The sequence below is a fragment of the Lynx rufus genome, unplaced genomic scaffold (assembly GCF_022079265.1).
Source record: "Lynx rufus isolate CCGP_SWC_20201006 ecotype Redwood Valley unplaced genomic scaffold, mLynRuf1.p SCAF_31, whole genome shotgun sequence".
NCBI classification, from domain to species: Eukaryota; Metazoa; Chordata; class Mammalia; order Carnivora; family Felidae; genus Lynx; species Lynx rufus.
In genome coordinates this window covers 1,595,927-1,614,186 of record NW_025814847.1, presented here as the reverse complement: position 1 = coordinate 1,614,186, position 18,260 = coordinate 1,595,927, and the positions used below count along the sequence as shown (strand labels likewise).

The window sequence follows — 18,260 nt, the reverse complement described above, 5'->3', positions numbered from 1 at the left end:
AGGTATTAACTCTCTTCCCCACCCCCCTGCATCTGCCTCCCAGCGCCACGCCCCTGCGAACCTTGAGAAGTCTTGGTGAACTTGGCCAGTGTCTGAAAGCTGAGAGCTTCGGAAACCGGGAGCTATACCCATTTTGCGCCCCTGCACATGGCTGACGAGGACCGTGGACCAGCCTCCTGCTTCCACCCCGGATGTCCAACCTCCCCACTTCATCTCTTTCAGACCCAGATTGTCCTCAATGCCAAGACTCAACTTGACCGCCGTGACAGAGTTCACCTTTGAAGGTTTTTCCATTTTTGGGTGGCAGCACAGACTCATTCTCTTTGCGGTCTTTCTGGTCTTGTACCTGTTGACCCTCACCAGCAATGCCATCATCTTGACCGTTATCCACCTCAACCGTCAACTTCACACACCCATGTACTTCTTCCTGAGCGTACTGTCCATCTCTGAGACCTGTTACACGGTGGCCATCATCCCCCGCATGCTGTCCAGTCTCCTCAGTCCCCAACGAGCCATCTCCATCCCACACTGTGCCACTCAGCTCTTCTTCTATCTCGCCTTTGGCATCAACAACTGCTTCCTGCTCGCGGCCATGGGGTATGACCGCTACGCGGCCATCTGCAACCCCCTGCGGTATTCCGTCGTCATGGGCAAAAGGACTTGTCTACAATTGGCGAGTGGCTCCTGGAGCATTGGCCTGAGCACGGCCATCATTCAGGTGTCGTCTGTGTTCAGCCTGCCCTTCTGTGATGCCAACGTCATCTCCCACTTCTTCTGTGACGTCCGGCCCCTGATGCAGCTGGCCTGTGCTGACACCACCATCAAAGAACTTGTCACCTTGCTCATCAGTCTGTGTGTCCTTGTTCTGCCCATGGTGCTGATCTTCATCTCCTACGTCCTGATTGTCTCCACCATCCTCAAGATCCCCTCCGCCCAGGGCCGGAAGAAGGCCTTTGCCACCTGCGCCTCCCACCTCACGGTGGTCGTCGTCCACTACGGCTGCGCCTCCGTCATCTACCTAAAACCCAAGTCTCACAACTCCCTGAAGGACAGACTCATCTCCGTGACCTACACGGTCATCACACCCCTCCTCAACCCTGTTGTGTACAGCCTGAGGAACAAAGACGTCAAGGATGCCTTGCTCAGAGCTTTGGGCAAAAATCCTCTCTCTTAGGTGCTGGTCGGTCTCCATAAAAGTCAACAGTTTGCTGAGGGGTCGCAGTGAGAGAATGAGTGTGACACCAGGCACCCGGTACCTGATCCGGGCAGCAGCTAGGACTGAGAGGGCTACAGGAAAGTGAGGAAGGAAAAGATGAACAAGAGATTGATGGATTTCCCAAGACCAATAGGGGGGCTTCTCAGGCTTGATGAAAACCAGGCAAGATAAAGCATATTCAGGAGCTGTGCTGTAACGTTAGCCCCTGTTCCTGTTACCCTTGGCATAAGGGACTGGAAACTGGTAGTGAGGGTGGGAAGAATATATAGTATCTATCACAGGAATTTATGGGATCGGAACTTGGCCTCGGCATGGAAATCGAGAGCACTGAAATAACAAGTTCTCCATTATTTACACCTAACACTCTCTAGGCTGTATTTCATACAATAAAAAAAAAAAAAATTCACTCCATTAATTTACCTCGCGCCTATTCCTACCTGCACGAACCCTCGCCACCTACGTCAGACACGGGCGCTGATAGCCCGTGGACAACCTGGTTGAGAAGGATAAAGCAAAAACTGTAAAAATAGCTTCCTGGATACTGAGAGTTGCAGAACAAGAGCCCCCATCTTTCACATCCCGTCCCCTCTCCTCCCCGGACATCGGGGTGATTTACCGGAGGCCACAGCTCTGCCCAGGGCCCCTCTGTGGGCTGCCCCCCTCGCCCCCGCCCCCACTCTGAACCATCACCACTGACCGAAAGGAGGCTTTCTCAGTGTGGGGGGGCAGGGGGACACATACCCCACTCCCACCCTCCCAGGGGCGGTGGCATTCAAAATGCCAAAATGGCATTTTGCCTCAAAATGGCATTCCCTCTAGAGCCTTCCGTTCGATCAGGCTGCCTGAGACCACATTCCCTCTGAGCTCTGCCCCCATCCCATTCTGCCTCCCTCACTCCATTTTCCGTGAGTACGCCCTCAGTCCCTAGCACGGGGACAGGCTCAGGCTCTGCTTCAGGTCACCCGACCCGGGCCAGGCGTGCCTGGGGCCACCGCATGCTCACTCAGCCTCCCCCCCCCCCCCCCCGGGCGGCCTCTCCGCCTTTGCACCCAGCACAGTGCCTGGTACCTGCAGCTTGGGTGTTATTAACAGAAGGAAGAAAAGAAGGAAGGAAGACCGCTGTGAGCGGCTAAAACACCACCGGCCTCAGCAGGCGGCTCTCCTCTCTCTTCTCCTTTCGTGACGAGATTCCTTTCAGGTTGCCGGCCCCTACTTTGTGATGTCCCTTTTGGTCCCTTTACGGAACGCATCCTAGATAGCCGGCGTTAGTTCAAGCACTTTGTGTATTTAACCCTCACTATGGATCTAGGAGCTATTTTGTTACTTATCTTACAGATGGGAAACCCAAAGCCTGAAGAGATCAGGGAAGGTCCCGAGGGTCAGAGAGCCGGGCACGTGGACCCTCATTGGGACCCGAAAACGCGCAACCCAGCCCCAGAGTCTGTAGCTTCATTACGGGCTCACGGGGATGACTTTAGCCAGCTTTCCGCCTTGATAATAATTGCAGAAGTAGGCGCCATACGTTGCAAATTTACGCAGGGCTCCAATTCCCCCCAGAACGGCCTTAGGTCTTGGAAATCGGGCTGGGAGTTCAGGAATTCCGGACGTAATATGCTTTTCCCTCAACTATCTTGGTGCGCTTTCTCCACTCAGCACAGCTCTAAGGATGCAAAGAGAAAAAGGATAAAGTGGGCCAAAGGCCATCAGGGGGGCGGGGTTGATGGGGCGACAGAGCTCGTGCCCATCAGATTACTCTGTACCCATCGGCTCGCTGCCCCACTGGTTTACCCTGATGACCGGAAGTAGGAGATACACAGGCAGTAATAATGTAGAGGGACTGCAGGCTTTGGGGCCAGGGAGGCCCGTGTCCTGATCTTAGGTCCTCCACTATGACCGTGTGTTCTAGGAAAGGGACTTAACCTCACCATGGCCTTCCTTTCCTAACTACACCATCCAGCCAGCAAGATCAACCTCCAGGGTTCCTTTGAGGCCTTGAAACCTTAGGGACCTAACAAGTTCCCGGGGCGTGGGAAGCACCTGTAACTGTTAGCATCTCCTCTGCTCCCCACCCCCACCATGCACTGCTCTCTAGGTCAACATCAAGTCGCCCCAATATGGACACAGGGCCCCAGTTTTGACAACTGAGTTCTCCATTCACCGAATGAGCTCCCCCTTCCTGGGAGGGACTTTGCAAGGGGCCCTCCCACGCCCCACCCAGTGGTCTCTGCTCCCAGACTTCGGTCCCTGAAACCTGTTCCCTCAGGGTCTGGCAAGAGTCACTTCTGGGTTATATACCTGCCGCGTCTTAATAAGCCACGTTCCCCCCCCACCTCAGTTCCTACCTCAGACCCCCTTCCCCAGTGCCCTGCCCAGATGCTGGCCTGCCAGCTGCTTCGCATGGTGTCATTCCCCCTTGTCTCTGAAAGCCTGGAGTTGGTGCTGGGATTCAAGGGTGTGGTCTGCAGAGGCAGGCCTGTTACATGCTGACAAACACACGTCGAGCTATTTTTGTGCTGAAATCCATTTGGCAATATAGCGATTACTAAATTTGTGGCACTCTTTTTCAGAGTTTGTTTTTTTCCCCAACAATAGATGCAAACAGCACACGAGTATGATTCAACTAAGTATCAAGCCAGGAAGTATTTTAAGATTAAAAAGTGTTCACACGTAAAAACCTAGAGCCCCCAGCTCTGGATGAGAAGGATAGGGTTAGGGTGCGTGTGAGGTCAGACCTAACTTCACTGCTACAGACTGAATCGTGTCCCCCGAATTCACATGCTGAAGCCCTTCCTCCAGTGGGATGGTATTTGGAGACGGAGCTTCTGGGAATTAGGTTTAGACAAGGCCATGAGGGTGGGGTCATGATGGGTTTGGGGCCCTTTAAGAAGAGATGCCAGGGGCGCCCGGGTGGCTCAGTCGGTTAGGCATCCGACTTCGGCTCAGGTCATGATCTCGCGGTTCGTGGGTTTGAGCCCCGCGTCGGGCTCTGGGCTGACAGCTCAGAGCCTGGAGCCTGCTTCCGACTCTGTGTCTCCCTCTGTCTGTCTGACCCACCCCTGTTCATGCTCTGTCTCTGTCTCAAAAATCAATAAACGTTAAAAAAAAAAAAAAAGAGATGCCAGAGGTTCTCTCTCCCCCTCTCCAAAGTATCAGGACAAAGAGTGAAACCACCTATCTGCAATCCAGAAAGCAAGCCCTCATCAGGAACTGAATGTCCTGGCACCTTGATCTAGGATTCTCAGCCTCCAGAACGGCAAGAAATAACTGTCTGGCTGACCACCCGGTCTGGGGTTATTTTGTTCAGCAGCCCGAACTAAGACATTCAGGAACCATGCCGACCTCAGCAACATCTGTAGTCAGCCCTCTTCAGGGCTCTGAAACCCCCCATAACCATTCTAAGGCATCATTAGGAAGTCTAGACTGGCATCCTAAATTAACGTGAAAGTCACAAAGGAGCCCTAGTAAGGGCTACTGGAATCTGGCCCCCCACATAACGTGGTCTGCAGAGCCGAGGGAGTTCGCCGCGGGTCTCCCGGCTGCCCTGCCAGCTTTGTTTCTCGAGTCACCCCACATGCTCCCTCCTGTCTCGCATCAAAGCCCTCATCTGTGAAATAAGGATGCGGGTCACTTGGAGGTGTTCTGGAACACCAGAAAAAAACGTGTCAAGCGTTCCGTAAGCTCCGCCTCTCGTTTTCACCAGGCACCACATTTTTACACCATGTACCCAAGTGACCCGTTTCCAAAGTCCTCCTAATTTGTCCCAAAGCAAAGGCATCATCAAGCACGGAGCTATTTTGTTCAACTCTCCTCCCTCCCTCCCTTTTAGGATCCCACAGCCACCCATCCCACCTTAGGGGTCCGCCATTATCAACGGGGGGTCATTTGGGTCAACCTCTCTGTTCCAAGAGGAAGCAACGCAGATTGGAGTCTCAGGGAGTTGGCATGAATGAACCTGAGATTAGCGTACGGGTCCTTTCCTCTCCCTCGATCCACACACGCAGTCACAAGCCCATTCACCTCAGATGTCTCTCACCTCTGTCCCTCCTCCCGAGACCCCTGCCACCCCCACCTAGATCAACCCCAACTGACCTCTGGCCTGCCCTGTGACATTAGCATCCTCGCGGATGCCTCATGCGGCTGCCCCGTCAATCCTGCAGGGGAGCAGGGTCACCACACAGGCGGGAAGAAGGTGAGGGTAGCTGGTGGCCCTCAAGGGCCAGTAACTAACGGACTTGGAAGTCCCTGAGCACGAGGCATAAGTTATATCACTTGAGGGGCCCTTAAAAAAAACTGGTAGGGGCGCCTGGGTGGCTCAGTCGGTTAAGCGTCCCACTTCGGCTCAGGTCATGATCTCGCGGTCCGTGAGTTCGAGCCCCGCGTCGGGCTCTGTGCTGCCAGCTCGGAGCCCGGAGCCTGCTTCGGATTCTGTGTCTCCCTCTCTCTCTCTGCCCTCCCCTGTTCATGCTCTGTCTCTCTCTGTCTCAAAGATAAATTAAAAAAACATTTTAAAAAATTAAAAAAAAAAACTGGTAAAATCTCAGCACTCTAAGACCTTGTTGTAGCCTGGTCTTTGGCTACAGAATTTTGTTCTGTGATCAACCCGCATCTAATCCAGGACCATCCCCTCCCTGCCCCCACTCATTTTAGTTGACCGTAATCCTCTGTCACTGAAACTAAACCGTGAGCTGCCGGAAGGCTGAAGAAGCATGCCCCTATTTCCCTGCCCCCAGCAACCAGCCCCGGGCCGGGCAATGCCCGGTGCCTGAAGCATGAATGGACACAGGTAGGCACACGTGGTCAAGTAAGAACGTGGGTAAGCGAGTGACAGACGCAAGGGGAGTCTTCAGGGGAAAGCAAATCGGGCAGGTCTCGATGGGCTAGAAGTTTTGCCAGATGGAGGAGGGGGTGATTCTGGGTAAAGAGAGTATTCAGCCCCCATCCATTTCCTGGCCCCCAAGAGAGGGTCTTTAGAACCAAAGAGATTTCCTCCCACTTCCCAGGCGGCCAGCGGCCAGGCGGCCTGAACCGCTCCTCTGCAAAGTCAGGGCCCAAGCTGACTACGTTTATTCCAAAGAGAAAACCACTTTCTTAAACTGGGCAGGGGCCTGAGTGTCCCGATATGGCTCCAAGCTTGAGCTGCCTGAGTTTGGAAACTGTGGCTTTCCAAGGCACATCTGTAAGAAACTACAAGGTGCCTATGGACTCTAACAAGAAAAATTCAACTAAATAAACCAGCTTTATCTGATGCTGTTTCTACTTGAAGCAAAAACTTGCCCCAAGCTCCCAAACGGCCAACCCTGGGACTGGGTAAATGAGCCCCTCACATAATAAGGCCCCCAGGTGCCTACAGTCTGCATCCTCCCAGTCCCGGGTCGGGGATGGGGGGGGGCGCCTCTTGGGATATCTTCAGGGTGTGAGCCCCAGGAGCCCTACTGGCTGTTCCCGGGGGAGCATCTTCTCTGGCTCACACAGAGGCACCATCAATGACGCCTGCAACTCCCAAGCTGCCCACCTTCCGGCGAGAGCGTGTTTATCTGCTGTCTTCTCGGCCTCCACCCATGACGGGCCCTCCTTCCCGGTCACCCTGCTTTTCCTGCACCTGCAGACCACGGCCACCTCCTGCCCGGCTCTCCTGCCGTGACTCAGCCCCAGGCAGACACAGTGAGTGCTCTCCAGAACGGGAAATGAGATGGGGCTTGTTGGCCATGGGCTGGCTTTAATTTGCTGTAGCATAACAATCCATCAGCATCCTTACAAGGATGTGTGTGTTCTTTCCCTTGATTTCCATGGAATAATTACAGCCTCCCAAGGGTGGAGGGTGCTAGCCAGGTCATAGCAGCTACCCTTGTACCTCAAGACAGACAGGTATCAGCCGGGGCAGACAGCACCCTAGCCCGTGGATTCTCAGCAGAAACCCTACTGGTATTTGGGATAGGACAATTCTTCCTCGGGTGGGACGGTCACGTGGAGAGCAGGACACTAAGCATCGTTAATTGCTGGCAGCACCCGTGTCCGTCATTAGACCAATCAGAAGCAGTGACACAGGCTGCCGATTTCACAGCAGAGGGGCCAGGCCACCTCATGGCTGGACCACCGCCTAGTTTCTGCCCAGAGACCTCACAGAAGATCAGTGTCTTTCACCGTGTACTTCAGCGTTAAATGATTTTCTCTGTTCAGAGATATCTTCTGTTGTCGCCTTACTCTTCCAGCAGTTTTCGTGCAAATGAGTAACAGACAGTGGCCAACTTCTTGTAAGTAAAGTTTTATGCATGTGAAGGAGGTCTCCATGCCCAGCAATCTTCCTCCCTGGCGAGATTTACTTTACGTACAAAGTCGTTCTGAATAGGCAGAAGCAAACCAGAATATAATTTACGTTCCCTACAGGAGCTTACTGTCTAACGGGACAAAAGTGTGAAATATGACAGATATTGGACTGCGCCCCAACCCTCACCGCAGTGACGTATCTTTAGCGTGACTGTTTGGTTTTCACACTCAGGGCCTGCTGTGGCTCTAGGTGAGAGACCTGAGTGTTCGTGCTCCATCGTCCCCGGCACCACTGTTTCCCTCTGCAGAGCGGGTGTCTGCCTACTAGTTCTAGTGGCTGTAAATTTGCCTTTTAGTTTCGGGAAGGTGCAGCTATGGGGGAGCCCATAATGTAGCCAGAGTCAAGGGCTATACATTGCCGGCTGATGCCCGTCTCGCGGAGACAGCAGTGGGCAGAGGCAGGTGGCGGGTTAAGATCCACCTTTTCTTCCTCGGCAACAAAATGAGCCTTCGGGTCTGCTTTGCCTCTACTTCCTAAGGGTGTGCAAAGGGAGGCTTCCTAGTCTTGAAAGAGAAAAAAAAAAATCTCCAGTCAGTCCTTAAGTTATTTTCAATTATCTCATTAATCCATAAGCCCGAGCTGGTGAGATACGCAGATATCTCGGGGAGATATTGTCCACGGAAACGTGAGAGCATCGCAGCACGACAGCCGTGGAGGCTGTGTTGACCCCTGCAATAGTCCTTGAGGAACGGGGGAAATACTTAAATCAGAGGAGAAAAGGAGGGAGGGCATTCCAGATGTCAAGGAGGAAGCATGGGGTGAAGTGAGTGGGAATGTGCATCGTCATGTTGTGGAAACAGGACAAAAAAAAAAACCAAAAAACGATTCTGGAACCCACGGGAAATTGTAATGGATGGCCACAGAGTAGAAGTATTTTAAGCAAACCCAGAGATTGACTTTAACGCACAGGGAAATGCATCGCCAGGTTCACAGCGGAGAACGGAGTTCAATCAATTTGAGAAACGTGTTTCAACAGCCTTGTTGAAATTATGCGCCGTCTGTTCTCCATTTCAGATTTAGCGACCACTCAATGGAGAGAGGGAACCACACTCTCATAACTGAGTTCGTCTTCCAGGGTTTCTCCAGCTTCCTCGAGCACCAGCTCGGCCTGTTTGTCGTGTTCCTTGCACTGTACGTCGTGACCCTGGCCGGCAACACGGTCATTGTGACCATCATCCGAACGGACCCTCACCTGCACACGCCCATGTACTTCTTCCTGAGCATGCTGTCCTCCTCAGAGACCATATATACACTGGTCATTCTCCCAAGGATGCTCTCCAGTCTCGTAGGTACGAACCGGTCCATCTCACGGGCAGGCTGTGCCACCCAGATGTTCTTTTTTGTAACCTTTGGCATCACTAACTGCTTCCTGCTCACGGCGATGGGGTACGACCGCTACGTGGCCATCTGCAACCCCCTGAGATACTCCGTCGTCATGAACAAGAGGGTGTGTGTGCAGTTGGTGGGGGGCGCCTGCGGCATTGGGCTGATCGTGGCGACGACGCAAGTGACATCTGTGTTCAGGTTGCCTTTCTGTGCTACGAAGGTGGCCCACTTCTTCTGTGACATCCGACCTGTAATGAAGCTCTCCTGCATCGACACCTCGGTCAACGAGACCCTGACCGTGATCATCAGCGTGCTGGTGCTCGTGGTCCCCATGGGCCTGGTCTTCATCTCCTACGTCCTCATCGTCTCCACCATCCTCAAGATCCCCTCCGCCCGGGGCCGGAAGAAGGCCTTTGCCACCTGTGCCTCTCACCTCACGGTGGTCGTCGTCCACTACGGCTGTGCCTCCGTCGCCTACCTCAAGCCCAAGTCGGAGAACACCAGGGATCAGGACCAGCTGATCTCGGTGACCTACACCGTCATCACCCCCCTGCTGAACCCGGTGGTGTATACCCTGAGGAACAAGGAGGTCAAGGATGCTCTGCTCCGGGCCGCTGGCAGGAAGCTTTCCTGACAAGACAGGAAGTGCTCTCCTGAGGCTCTCAGCATCCGCTCTCAGCAGCAACAGGAGCAGAGCCATGTGCCCTTGGCTCCCAGAGACCTGCCCCATAAGGAGGCAGAGAAACAGCAGCAGCACCCAACTGTGAGTCTGCAAACTTGAGAAGCCCCTGAACAAAACATTAGCCCCGTTTTTGTGGGTAAATAGACAAACAAGGTCAGGAAGTAGTGTGAGCCCAGGATCCTTCATGGACATTTTGGTTTCTAATGAAGGCAACAGAGAGGAAATGGCAGAATCCAAGGGATGCATTTGTTCCCACGATTCCTTCCTACTTAAGAGCATGAGGATTTCTCAAACTGGAGTCCCTGTTAGAATGTTTCCCCACGACATGTCAAGTAATAAGTGACTGTGTGGATAGGGAGAATGGCCTCCGGAGGGGAGAGCAAGGGGGAAATACATTTCCTTCCCCCGCTGCTTTCGTTTATCCCAGTTTCTAGCAAAACTGCTTATTAAAGATGGTGATTGACCATAGACAGTTTAATTAGAGATCCTGGCAAACCCAGAGCTTGTCGGGTTTGAGGGCACATTCCAAGACCCTCCTGGGTCAGTTCAGCTGTTATTAATTCAGACAGTATGTCACGGGTAGTAAAGACACACAGGGCCATGTACTGGATTCTGGGAAAGACTGATGGAAAGACCCTACCTGCGTGTCTTCAAGAAACTCAGATTCTAGCGGCAGAGACAAACATTTAAAAGTACGGTTTCAATTCTCTATAATAGGTTATATATACAAAAGCCTGCAGGCGGAAGGGAGGGAGAGAAAGTGCTGGAGATGTCAGGGGAGTCTCAGAGGAGGTGATCTCCAGTGGGAACTGACTTTAGAACATTTGTGGGAGATTTCTTGATGGGTAATTTGTTGGAGGAAAAGAATCCCAAAGAGAAGGAACAATATATTCACAGGGACGAAACCAAGAGGAAGGTTCAGGAGATTTAAAAAAAAAAAAATTAGTGTTTGTACTGATTGCCAGGGACAATGGGGGGAGGTGGAGGGAGATGGGACCGGAGGGGTAGGCTGGGGTCAGATTGTGAGGGCTTTGTGTACTGAACTAAAAATTTTTGGCTTTAACTTGTAAACAGTGGCAATCACCCAAGATTTGGGCAAACGGGGATTCAGTATCTGAGGCACCTGTGTGAACTGTGGGCATCCTTCTTGTCCTTACACAGCTCCAATGAGACATGTAAGACATTGTATGGATCTCTGGACTCTAAGCCAAGAAAATTAGGGGAACGGGAGTGTGAGAAGAGTATCTGGAGGTAATACACAGACATAATTACATACATGTGATGAAGCTGAGAATCAGGCTCTCAGAGAGACCATGGTACAGAGGCCGATCAAGGAGTCTCATACAGATTTGGAGACTGAGGCTCAAATGAGCACCCAGGGAAGGAGAGCAAGGGCCTGCCACTGAGTCAGTAAGGGTCAGTCAGTCAAGGGCCTGCCACTTGACCTCAGACATGCGGCCCCACGACATACCTTGCAGCGGAATTCAAGGGTGGGCCCCTTACTCCGAAAAGCCTTCAAAAGAAAATACAGGGACACCTGGGTGGCTCAGTCAGTTACGTGTCTGACTCTGGATTTCCACTCAGGTCACGATCTCACGGTTTGTGAGACTGAGCCCCGCGCGGGGCTCTGCGCTGACCACAGGGAGCCTGCTTGGGATTCTCTCTCTTCCCCCTCTGCCCCTCCCCACGCATGCGCTCTCTTTCTCTCTCAAAATACATAAACTTTACAAAACAAAACAAAAATACAGAAACCTGTACAGACCAGAACTACCAGGCCCTTTCCCAGGATTGAGGGGAGCAACGACAAAACTCAAACGATACCTAACGTTCTCTAGAATCCACAGCGGCTGAAAGTAACGAGGAGAAGTTATTCACTGGCAAAGGACAGAACGAAATGATTAAAAGCAACATCATGCAGGCGAAGGGCTTGACAGGCATTCAACAATCGTTCGTGGAATCTTCTCTACACGCCAGAATCTGTGCGAGACGTGGGGCCTAGCAACAAACACCTGGCCCAAAGAAGGGAGCCCTCAGTCCTGCCCGGGAGATGGGCTTGTGCAGAACTCGCCATGATGCAAAGTGATGGAGAAATGAACAAAGAGTGCTTAATATTTCAGGACAAAGATCTAAGCCTGGGGATCTTGTTTTGTGATCTACGTAAAGCTCTCTCTCTCTCTGGAGGGAAAGGGCCCGGTAGGCAGGAGTTTGGTGAAATAAACGCTTGTTACCTAAGCAACAGGCTTTTGTTATGTATGTGTGGGGCCACCCCCTGGGCCCAAGGGCTGCTCAGCTCCAGACCAGCGCCATTCAGAATACCTAATCACTGTGGACTCCCTGCACGCGCATCACCCAGGTTTTCTGGAAACGTTGTCTAAAAGGAAGAGCTTCACAGTCAGATATCATGGAATCAGAAGTTTTCATCAGCCCCTTCTCACCCCCCGGAGGAACGGTCCACAGAACTTTTCCCTGACCTGCTCAACAGTCAGAATACTTGGCTACATTCACCACCTGAGTGAGAGGAATCCCTCTGGTTCCCTGGGATTATTTTGGTCACTGCTCACACTCGGTATCCCTTTATGGCAAACACCTCTTCCATAATGAGGCCTCTTACGCTAAGGTGCTTTCCCAACCATTATCTCACTAGGTTCTTAGAATCACCCCCCAGAAAGGAGGCAGGGATGAGGCTCTCCGCTGTACAAACAAGGCTAAAAGTGACCAAGGGGTGAAAACCAAACCTGAATTTGGACAAGCTGGCAGGCACTTTCTGTTTATCCAGAGTATATCCTCACCCAGGGGCAATTCACAGGACAGATCGTGATGTGCTAGAGAACTCCCCAGAGCCTCAGATTTCCCAGATACAATGAGACCTTGTCCCTGAACCTTTTTCCAGAGAGAATTCGTGTCCCCCATTGGAAGGGCCGCTGGGGCCTCACCCTAGCCAATCAATGGGGACCCCAGAGGAAGAGCGTCTCTGGCAGAAATGCAAACTGTAATGTCGTTTTCGTGAAGAACCGGCTAAGATTTCAGGAAAGATTGGAATCCACTTTTCTCCCACAGAAAAACAAATCAGAAAAGCATTTGGAACTTCTGAAGCAAGCCTGGCCCTCTGTTAAGAGGATTAGAGCTGGTGCTAACTGCTGAGAGTGTAGTGGTGAAGTGAATTTCTGGACTCTAGAGAGAAAGATTATACACACACACGCACATATTTACACACACACACACACACACACATATGTAAAAGGCAAAGCAATAGAGACTGCACACAGATCACTGATCAGTGGTTGCCAGGGGCCTGAGAAAGAGAGAAGGTTGAAAAGAGGAAGCTCAGGGGATTTTTTTAGGGTGGTGAAACTATTCCACAGAATACTATCACGGTGGCTACGACACTATGCATCCGTCAACCCCCATAGCATGTTGCAGTAGAGTGAACCTTAATGTATGCAAATGAAAGAGAAATCATTTCAGGAGACTGAGATCCCAGAATAGAATGCAGGCTGAAGCAAGAGAGTCTTAACTGTATTACAAACACACAAAACAACCCCACTGAAGGCGGAAGGGGGAAATGCTGACCTCCATAACTCTGAAAAGGAGTCAACTCCCCGAAGGCTAAACACAAAAGGACCTACACACAAACAGTGTCTTCAAATTTTGAAATTTGCTACCCACAGGGGTTCAGGTTAACAATTCTTAAAGTGCTATAAAGGTATCCTGGAATCGCACCATAAGAAAATGGATGGCAGATGGCAGAATTGTGAGTGAGTGAGTGTGGGAAGGTACAGCCAAGCAAGCAGCGAGGGCTAGGAATGATCTGTGTGGTAACGGATCATAGAAACCCAGATCTTGGTTTCTCATACCATTCTCCATTAGAAGGATCTAGGAATCTTGCGTAAGTGGCTACCGTAGGACAGGAAATATTCAAGAGGGGCCTGAAACACCTTGTAGAGCCTGAAAGAAGGTGGTCAGACCACTCAATCATTTGGGTATGCCAGAAGGTCTCCGTGGCCAACACGGGAGCAATCCCAGCAACAAAGTAGTGTCTGATTATAAACCAAAAGATAGGGGCGCCTGGGTGGCGCAGTCGGTTAAGCATCCGACTTCAGCCAGGTCACGATCTCGCGGTCCGTGAGTTCGAGCCCCGCGTCAGGCTCTGGGCTGATGGCTCAGAGCCTGGAGCCTGTTTCCGATTCTGTGTCTCCCTCTCTCTCTGCCCCTCCCCCGTTCATGCTCTGTCTCTGTCCCAAAAATAAATAAAAACGTTGAAGAAAAAAATAAATAAATAAATAAACCAAAAGATAAAATAAATACGTTCAAGTCCATACTGATATGATAGAAATAAGTGGAGGAAAACAGACAAATCTTCTGGGCGGAGAAGAATTCCAAATAGTTTCTATACATACTCTACTCTCAAGGTGGTGGAGTATAACTGCATTAAGAGTGAACCGCAGGGGCGCCTGGGTGGCTCAGTCAGTTAAGCATCCCGCTCTTGATTTTGGCTCAGGTGAGGATCTCTCGGTTTGTGAGTTCGAGTCCCGCGCTGAGTTCTGCACTAACAATGGTGCCGAGCCTGCTTGGGATTCTCTTCCTCTCCCTCTCTCTCTGCCCCTCCCCTGCTTGCATCTAGCTCTCTCTCAAAAATAAACAAACAAACAAAAAGAAGAGTGAAGCACACATGGTGATTTCTTTCCAAAGAGTATAGTAGGGAGGTGGGATACAAAGAGTCACTTATTTCAGAAACCTGTAAAACCACCCTATCCAGGTCACCCAGATTAACATCAACAGTGGGAAGTCCTATTGGGAGAATGTTTCTGATGTAATGAGAATGGCACTTTCTGTGGTCTTCCTCCCCAAATCTATAACCCTCAGTACTTTTCTTTGAAGTCTACTTTAATCTGCTATTAAAATAGCCACTCCTCCTTTCTTTCGATTGTTATTTTCCGTCCTTTTATTTTCTACTAGCCAATACCATATTTAGTGTTTTGTAGAGCGTATATAGCTGGGTCATGTTATTAAACCCACCGTACCAATCTCTGTTTTAAGAGGACCTATTTAGACCGCTTAAAGTAATGATAGATATTTCAGGGCTCAAGCCCACTGTATTTCGTTTTCTATTTTATCTCTTTTTCATGCCTTCCTTTGGGTTATTTGAACATGTTTGAGAATTACATCTTGATTTTTCCATAGTATTTCGAGTGTCTCCCCTCGTACAGCTTTTCTAGTGGTTGCTCCTTTGGGGCAATAACAAGGAATTGAGTCGCTAGGTCACAGGACGAGTGTGTGTTTGACTTTATAAGAAACCATCAAACTGTTTTCCAGAGTGGCTATACCGACATGCTTTCCCAAGAGGAAAATCCCTGAGGCTCTTCGTCTTCGTCAACTGCTGGTATTGTTGGTATTTTTTATTTCTGCCATCCTGATAGGTGTGCAGTTGTGTTATAGTGATTTTACTTTATATTTATCTAATGGCTAACAAGGTTGAACAGCATTTCACGTCTTTATCATCCTTACATCTTTTTGGTAAAGTGAGCAACTATTGTGCCTTTTTTAATTGGGCTGTCTCCTCATCTTAAGCGTTGAGAGTTCTTCACACATTCTGGATAGAGGTCTACTGGCAGATATATTATTTGCAAATATTTTATGCCAGTCCGCGGCTTGTCTTTTCCTTCGCATTATAGTTCTTTCACAAAGCAAGATTTTTCAATTCGGAAGTTCAATTTATCAATTTTGTCTTTAACGATTATGTTTTTGTATCCTATCTGAAAATGTGCTGCCTAACTCCAGTCGAGGAAGATTTTCTCCTAAAAGTTCCATGGTGTTAGGTTGTACACAGACAGATGTGGGATACGTTTACCTTTTGTGTCAGATAGGGGGTTTAGGTCAAGGTTCCTTTTTTTCCATCCAGAAATCCAGTTATTACAACATCCTGTTTTGAAAGGATTAGCCTTTCTGCACTGAATTGCTTTGGCAATTTGTCAAAAATCAATTCCACATTTGGGCTCTTTCCATACTTTGACTATTGTTGACGGCACTCCTATAAACACTGGGGTGCATGTGAATGTGGTATATATAATGGAACACTACTTGGAAATGAAAAAGAATAGAACCCACCATTTACAACAACGTAGATGGAACTAGAGGGTGTTATGCTCAGCGAAATAAGTCAGAGAAAGACAGATGCCATACGTGGAATTAGAGAAACACAAACAGATGAACATAGGAGAAGGGAAAGAAAAATAAGATAAAAACAGAGAGGGAGGTGGGGCTGGGTGGCTCTGTCAGTTGGGCATCTGACTTCGGCTCGGGTCATGATCTCACGGCTTGTGAGTTCCAGCCCCGAGTCAGGCTCTGTGCTGACAGCTCGGAGCCTGGAGCCTGCTTCGGAATCTGTGTCTCCCTCTCTGTCTGCCCCTAACCCACTCGCATTCTGTCTCTGTCTCTCTCATAAATAAATAAACATTAAAAAAAATTAAAAAAAAAAAGAGAGAGGGAGGCAAACCATAAGAGATTAAGCACAGAGAACAAGCTGAGGGTTGCCGGAGGGGAGGTGGGTGGGGCATGGGCTAGATGGGTGATGGGGATTAAGGAGGGCGCTTGTTGGGATGAGCGCTGGGTGTTGTATGTAAGTGATGAATCACTGGGTTCTACTCCTGAAGCCAAGACTACACTGCATGTTGACTCACTTGAACTTAAATTTAAAAAAAAATCGATTGTCCATATTTGTATAATATTGACCATTCCCATCCAGGAAGAGGACACATCTCTTAAGCTCTAACCCCCTATACACACCACCCACCACCACCTTCTGTGCATGGCTTCATTTTGTCTTCATGTGCTTTGGTTATGTCTGGTATTTTAGCGACAGGCCCTAGGCTGCCTGCCACTGAGTCCCTGCATTTTCGAGAGTAGAGAAACTTCCCCAATCTCCATCACTGTTACCGGACAGCAGGGGCAGACTTGTGTATGCACAAAAGCGCCCACAGAGCCAGCCTCTCCTGCCGCCCCTCTTCCAGACTCCACACCCGGGAACAAAAGGTGCCTCTCCAGCCTCCCCCTCCACGCCCCCTCCCTCCCTGTAGGAATCACTTCACCAAAGTATTTTATGTAAGTGGATTCCTGGAGGCCTGCCCCTGACATGTCCAAATCCCAGTGGAGACACAACTTAGTCTATAATGGAGACCCTATACCACATTCAGAACATTTCTCCCTGTTCCCCAAATGTCATTTATAACGAGAGGACTGGAACCTGAACCACAATGATGAGAGCATCAGGGGAGGAAACAATGTAACTCATTATATAAATATGACAAACCAGGTTCTGGCCCCAGATTCAAGGAGGAGCTTGAGGAAGAGGGTGGAGTGCAAAATCACTCTGGTCATTCTCGGTGGAAAAGGCATGAGGGGATTCGTAAAGAATATGAAATATGGAGCAGTTGTGTTGTGAACACAATGTAGGGTTTGAGGTGATTATAAAAACTTCAAGGGGCGCCTGGGTGGCTCAGTCGGTTAAGCGTCCGACTTCAGCTCAGGTCATGATCTCATAGTCTGTGAGTTCGAGCCCCATGTTGGGCTCTGTGCTGACAGCGGGGAGCTCGGAACCTGCTTCGGATTCTGTGTCTCCCTCTCTCTCTGCCCCTCCCCTGCTCGTGCTCTGTCTCTCTCTCAAAAATAAATAAACATTAAAAAAAAATTTCTAAAGACTTCGAGTGGAAATACTCAACAGAAAGTTGGAAATGCAGGTGAGAGCCTCTGAGAAACTGAAATGGGGAGCCATCCACACAAGGGGAAGAGTCAGGCTGGGAGAGCAAAGGATTTCTCTGAGGAGAGTCCCACAGAGATAAATGGAAAACTGAGGACTCAGCCTCGAAATTCATGAGTAGCGTTCAAGTGGGTGACTGAGAAGACCAGGTGGCAGAGGTGTCTATGTAAACAGAAAGGGGTTAATTGAAAAGGGGCAAAGAGCTCCCTTCTGCTGAAGGCATGAAATTAATTTCAGCTTTCACGTAAGCAGTGTTTTGTGTCGTTGGCCGTTGGTGTCATTTTGGGCACTTGCTCCGCTAACCGACACTCAGTGGCATCGCCATTTACCCAACTTGCCTTGTGTTCTCTCTTCTTAAAATTTTTTTTTTTTAACGTTTATTTATTTTTGGGACAGAGAGAGACAGAGCATGAACGGGGGAGGGGCAGAGAGAGAGGGAGACACAGAATCGGAAACAGGCTCCAGGCTCTGAGCCATCAGCCCAGAGCCTGACGCGGGGCTCGAACTCACGGACCGCGAGATCGTGACCTGGCTGAAGTCGGACGCTTAACCGACTGCGCCACCCAGGCGCCCCGTGTTCTCTCTTCTTGAAGAAGAGGAAAGAAGCTTCTGGTATCTGTGGTCCGGGAACCCTTCTGAAACTCTACACAAACACCCCAAAATAGGATACCCTGTAAGAATCATTTCCAATTGTATCCTTCCAAAACAGACCATCCCTTCCTGTCAGCCATTCTGCGGCTTCCGGATCCTTTCTGATTATTTGCGTCTATCCACAGCTCTTCTTTTCACAACGATCCAACAGATTTCTCGTATATTCAGAAATCGTACCGACTATACACAAGGTTTTCATAGGAGTGTTTAGTTCCCCAGTTTTCCCATACAAGTACTAACGAGGCCCGACCCTGCTTAGCTTCCGAGATCAGACGAGATCGGGCGCGTTCAGGGTGGTATGGCTGTA

At 50.1% G+C, this 18,260-nt stretch overlaps 2 protein-coding genes across 2 annotated transcripts; both read left to right on the top strand.

The window, feature by feature from the left end:
- Positions 1 to 238: 238 nt before the first annotated feature.
- Positions 239 to 1,174, top strand: LOC124521879 (olfactory receptor 10J4-like). The gene has a single exon (XM_047093037.1). The coding sequence runs from the start codon at positions 239 to 241 to the stop codon at positions 1,172 to 1,174; it is 936 nt and encodes a 311-aa protein (XP_046948993.1).
- A 7,373-nt stretch (positions 1,175 to 8,547) lies between these two features.
- Positions 8,548 to 9,501, top strand: LOC124521882 (olfactory receptor 10J1-like). The gene has a single exon (XM_047093040.1). The coding sequence runs from the start codon at positions 8,572 to 8,574 to the stop codon at positions 9,499 to 9,501; it is 930 nt and encodes a 309-aa protein (XP_046948996.1). The 5' UTR covers positions 8,548 to 8,571.
- Positions 9,502 to 18,260: the final 8,759 nt, after the last annotated feature.

Bases quoted from the DNA above. Each gene is read 5' to 3' on its own strand.
- LOC124521879 (XM_047093037.1), top strand. From the start codon at position 239: ATGCCAAGACTCAACTTGACCGCCGTGACAGAGTTCACCTTTGAAGGT.
- LOC124521882 (XM_047093040.1), top strand. From the start codon at position 8,572: ATGGAGAGAGGGAACCACACTCTCATAACTGAGTTCGTCTTCCAGGGT.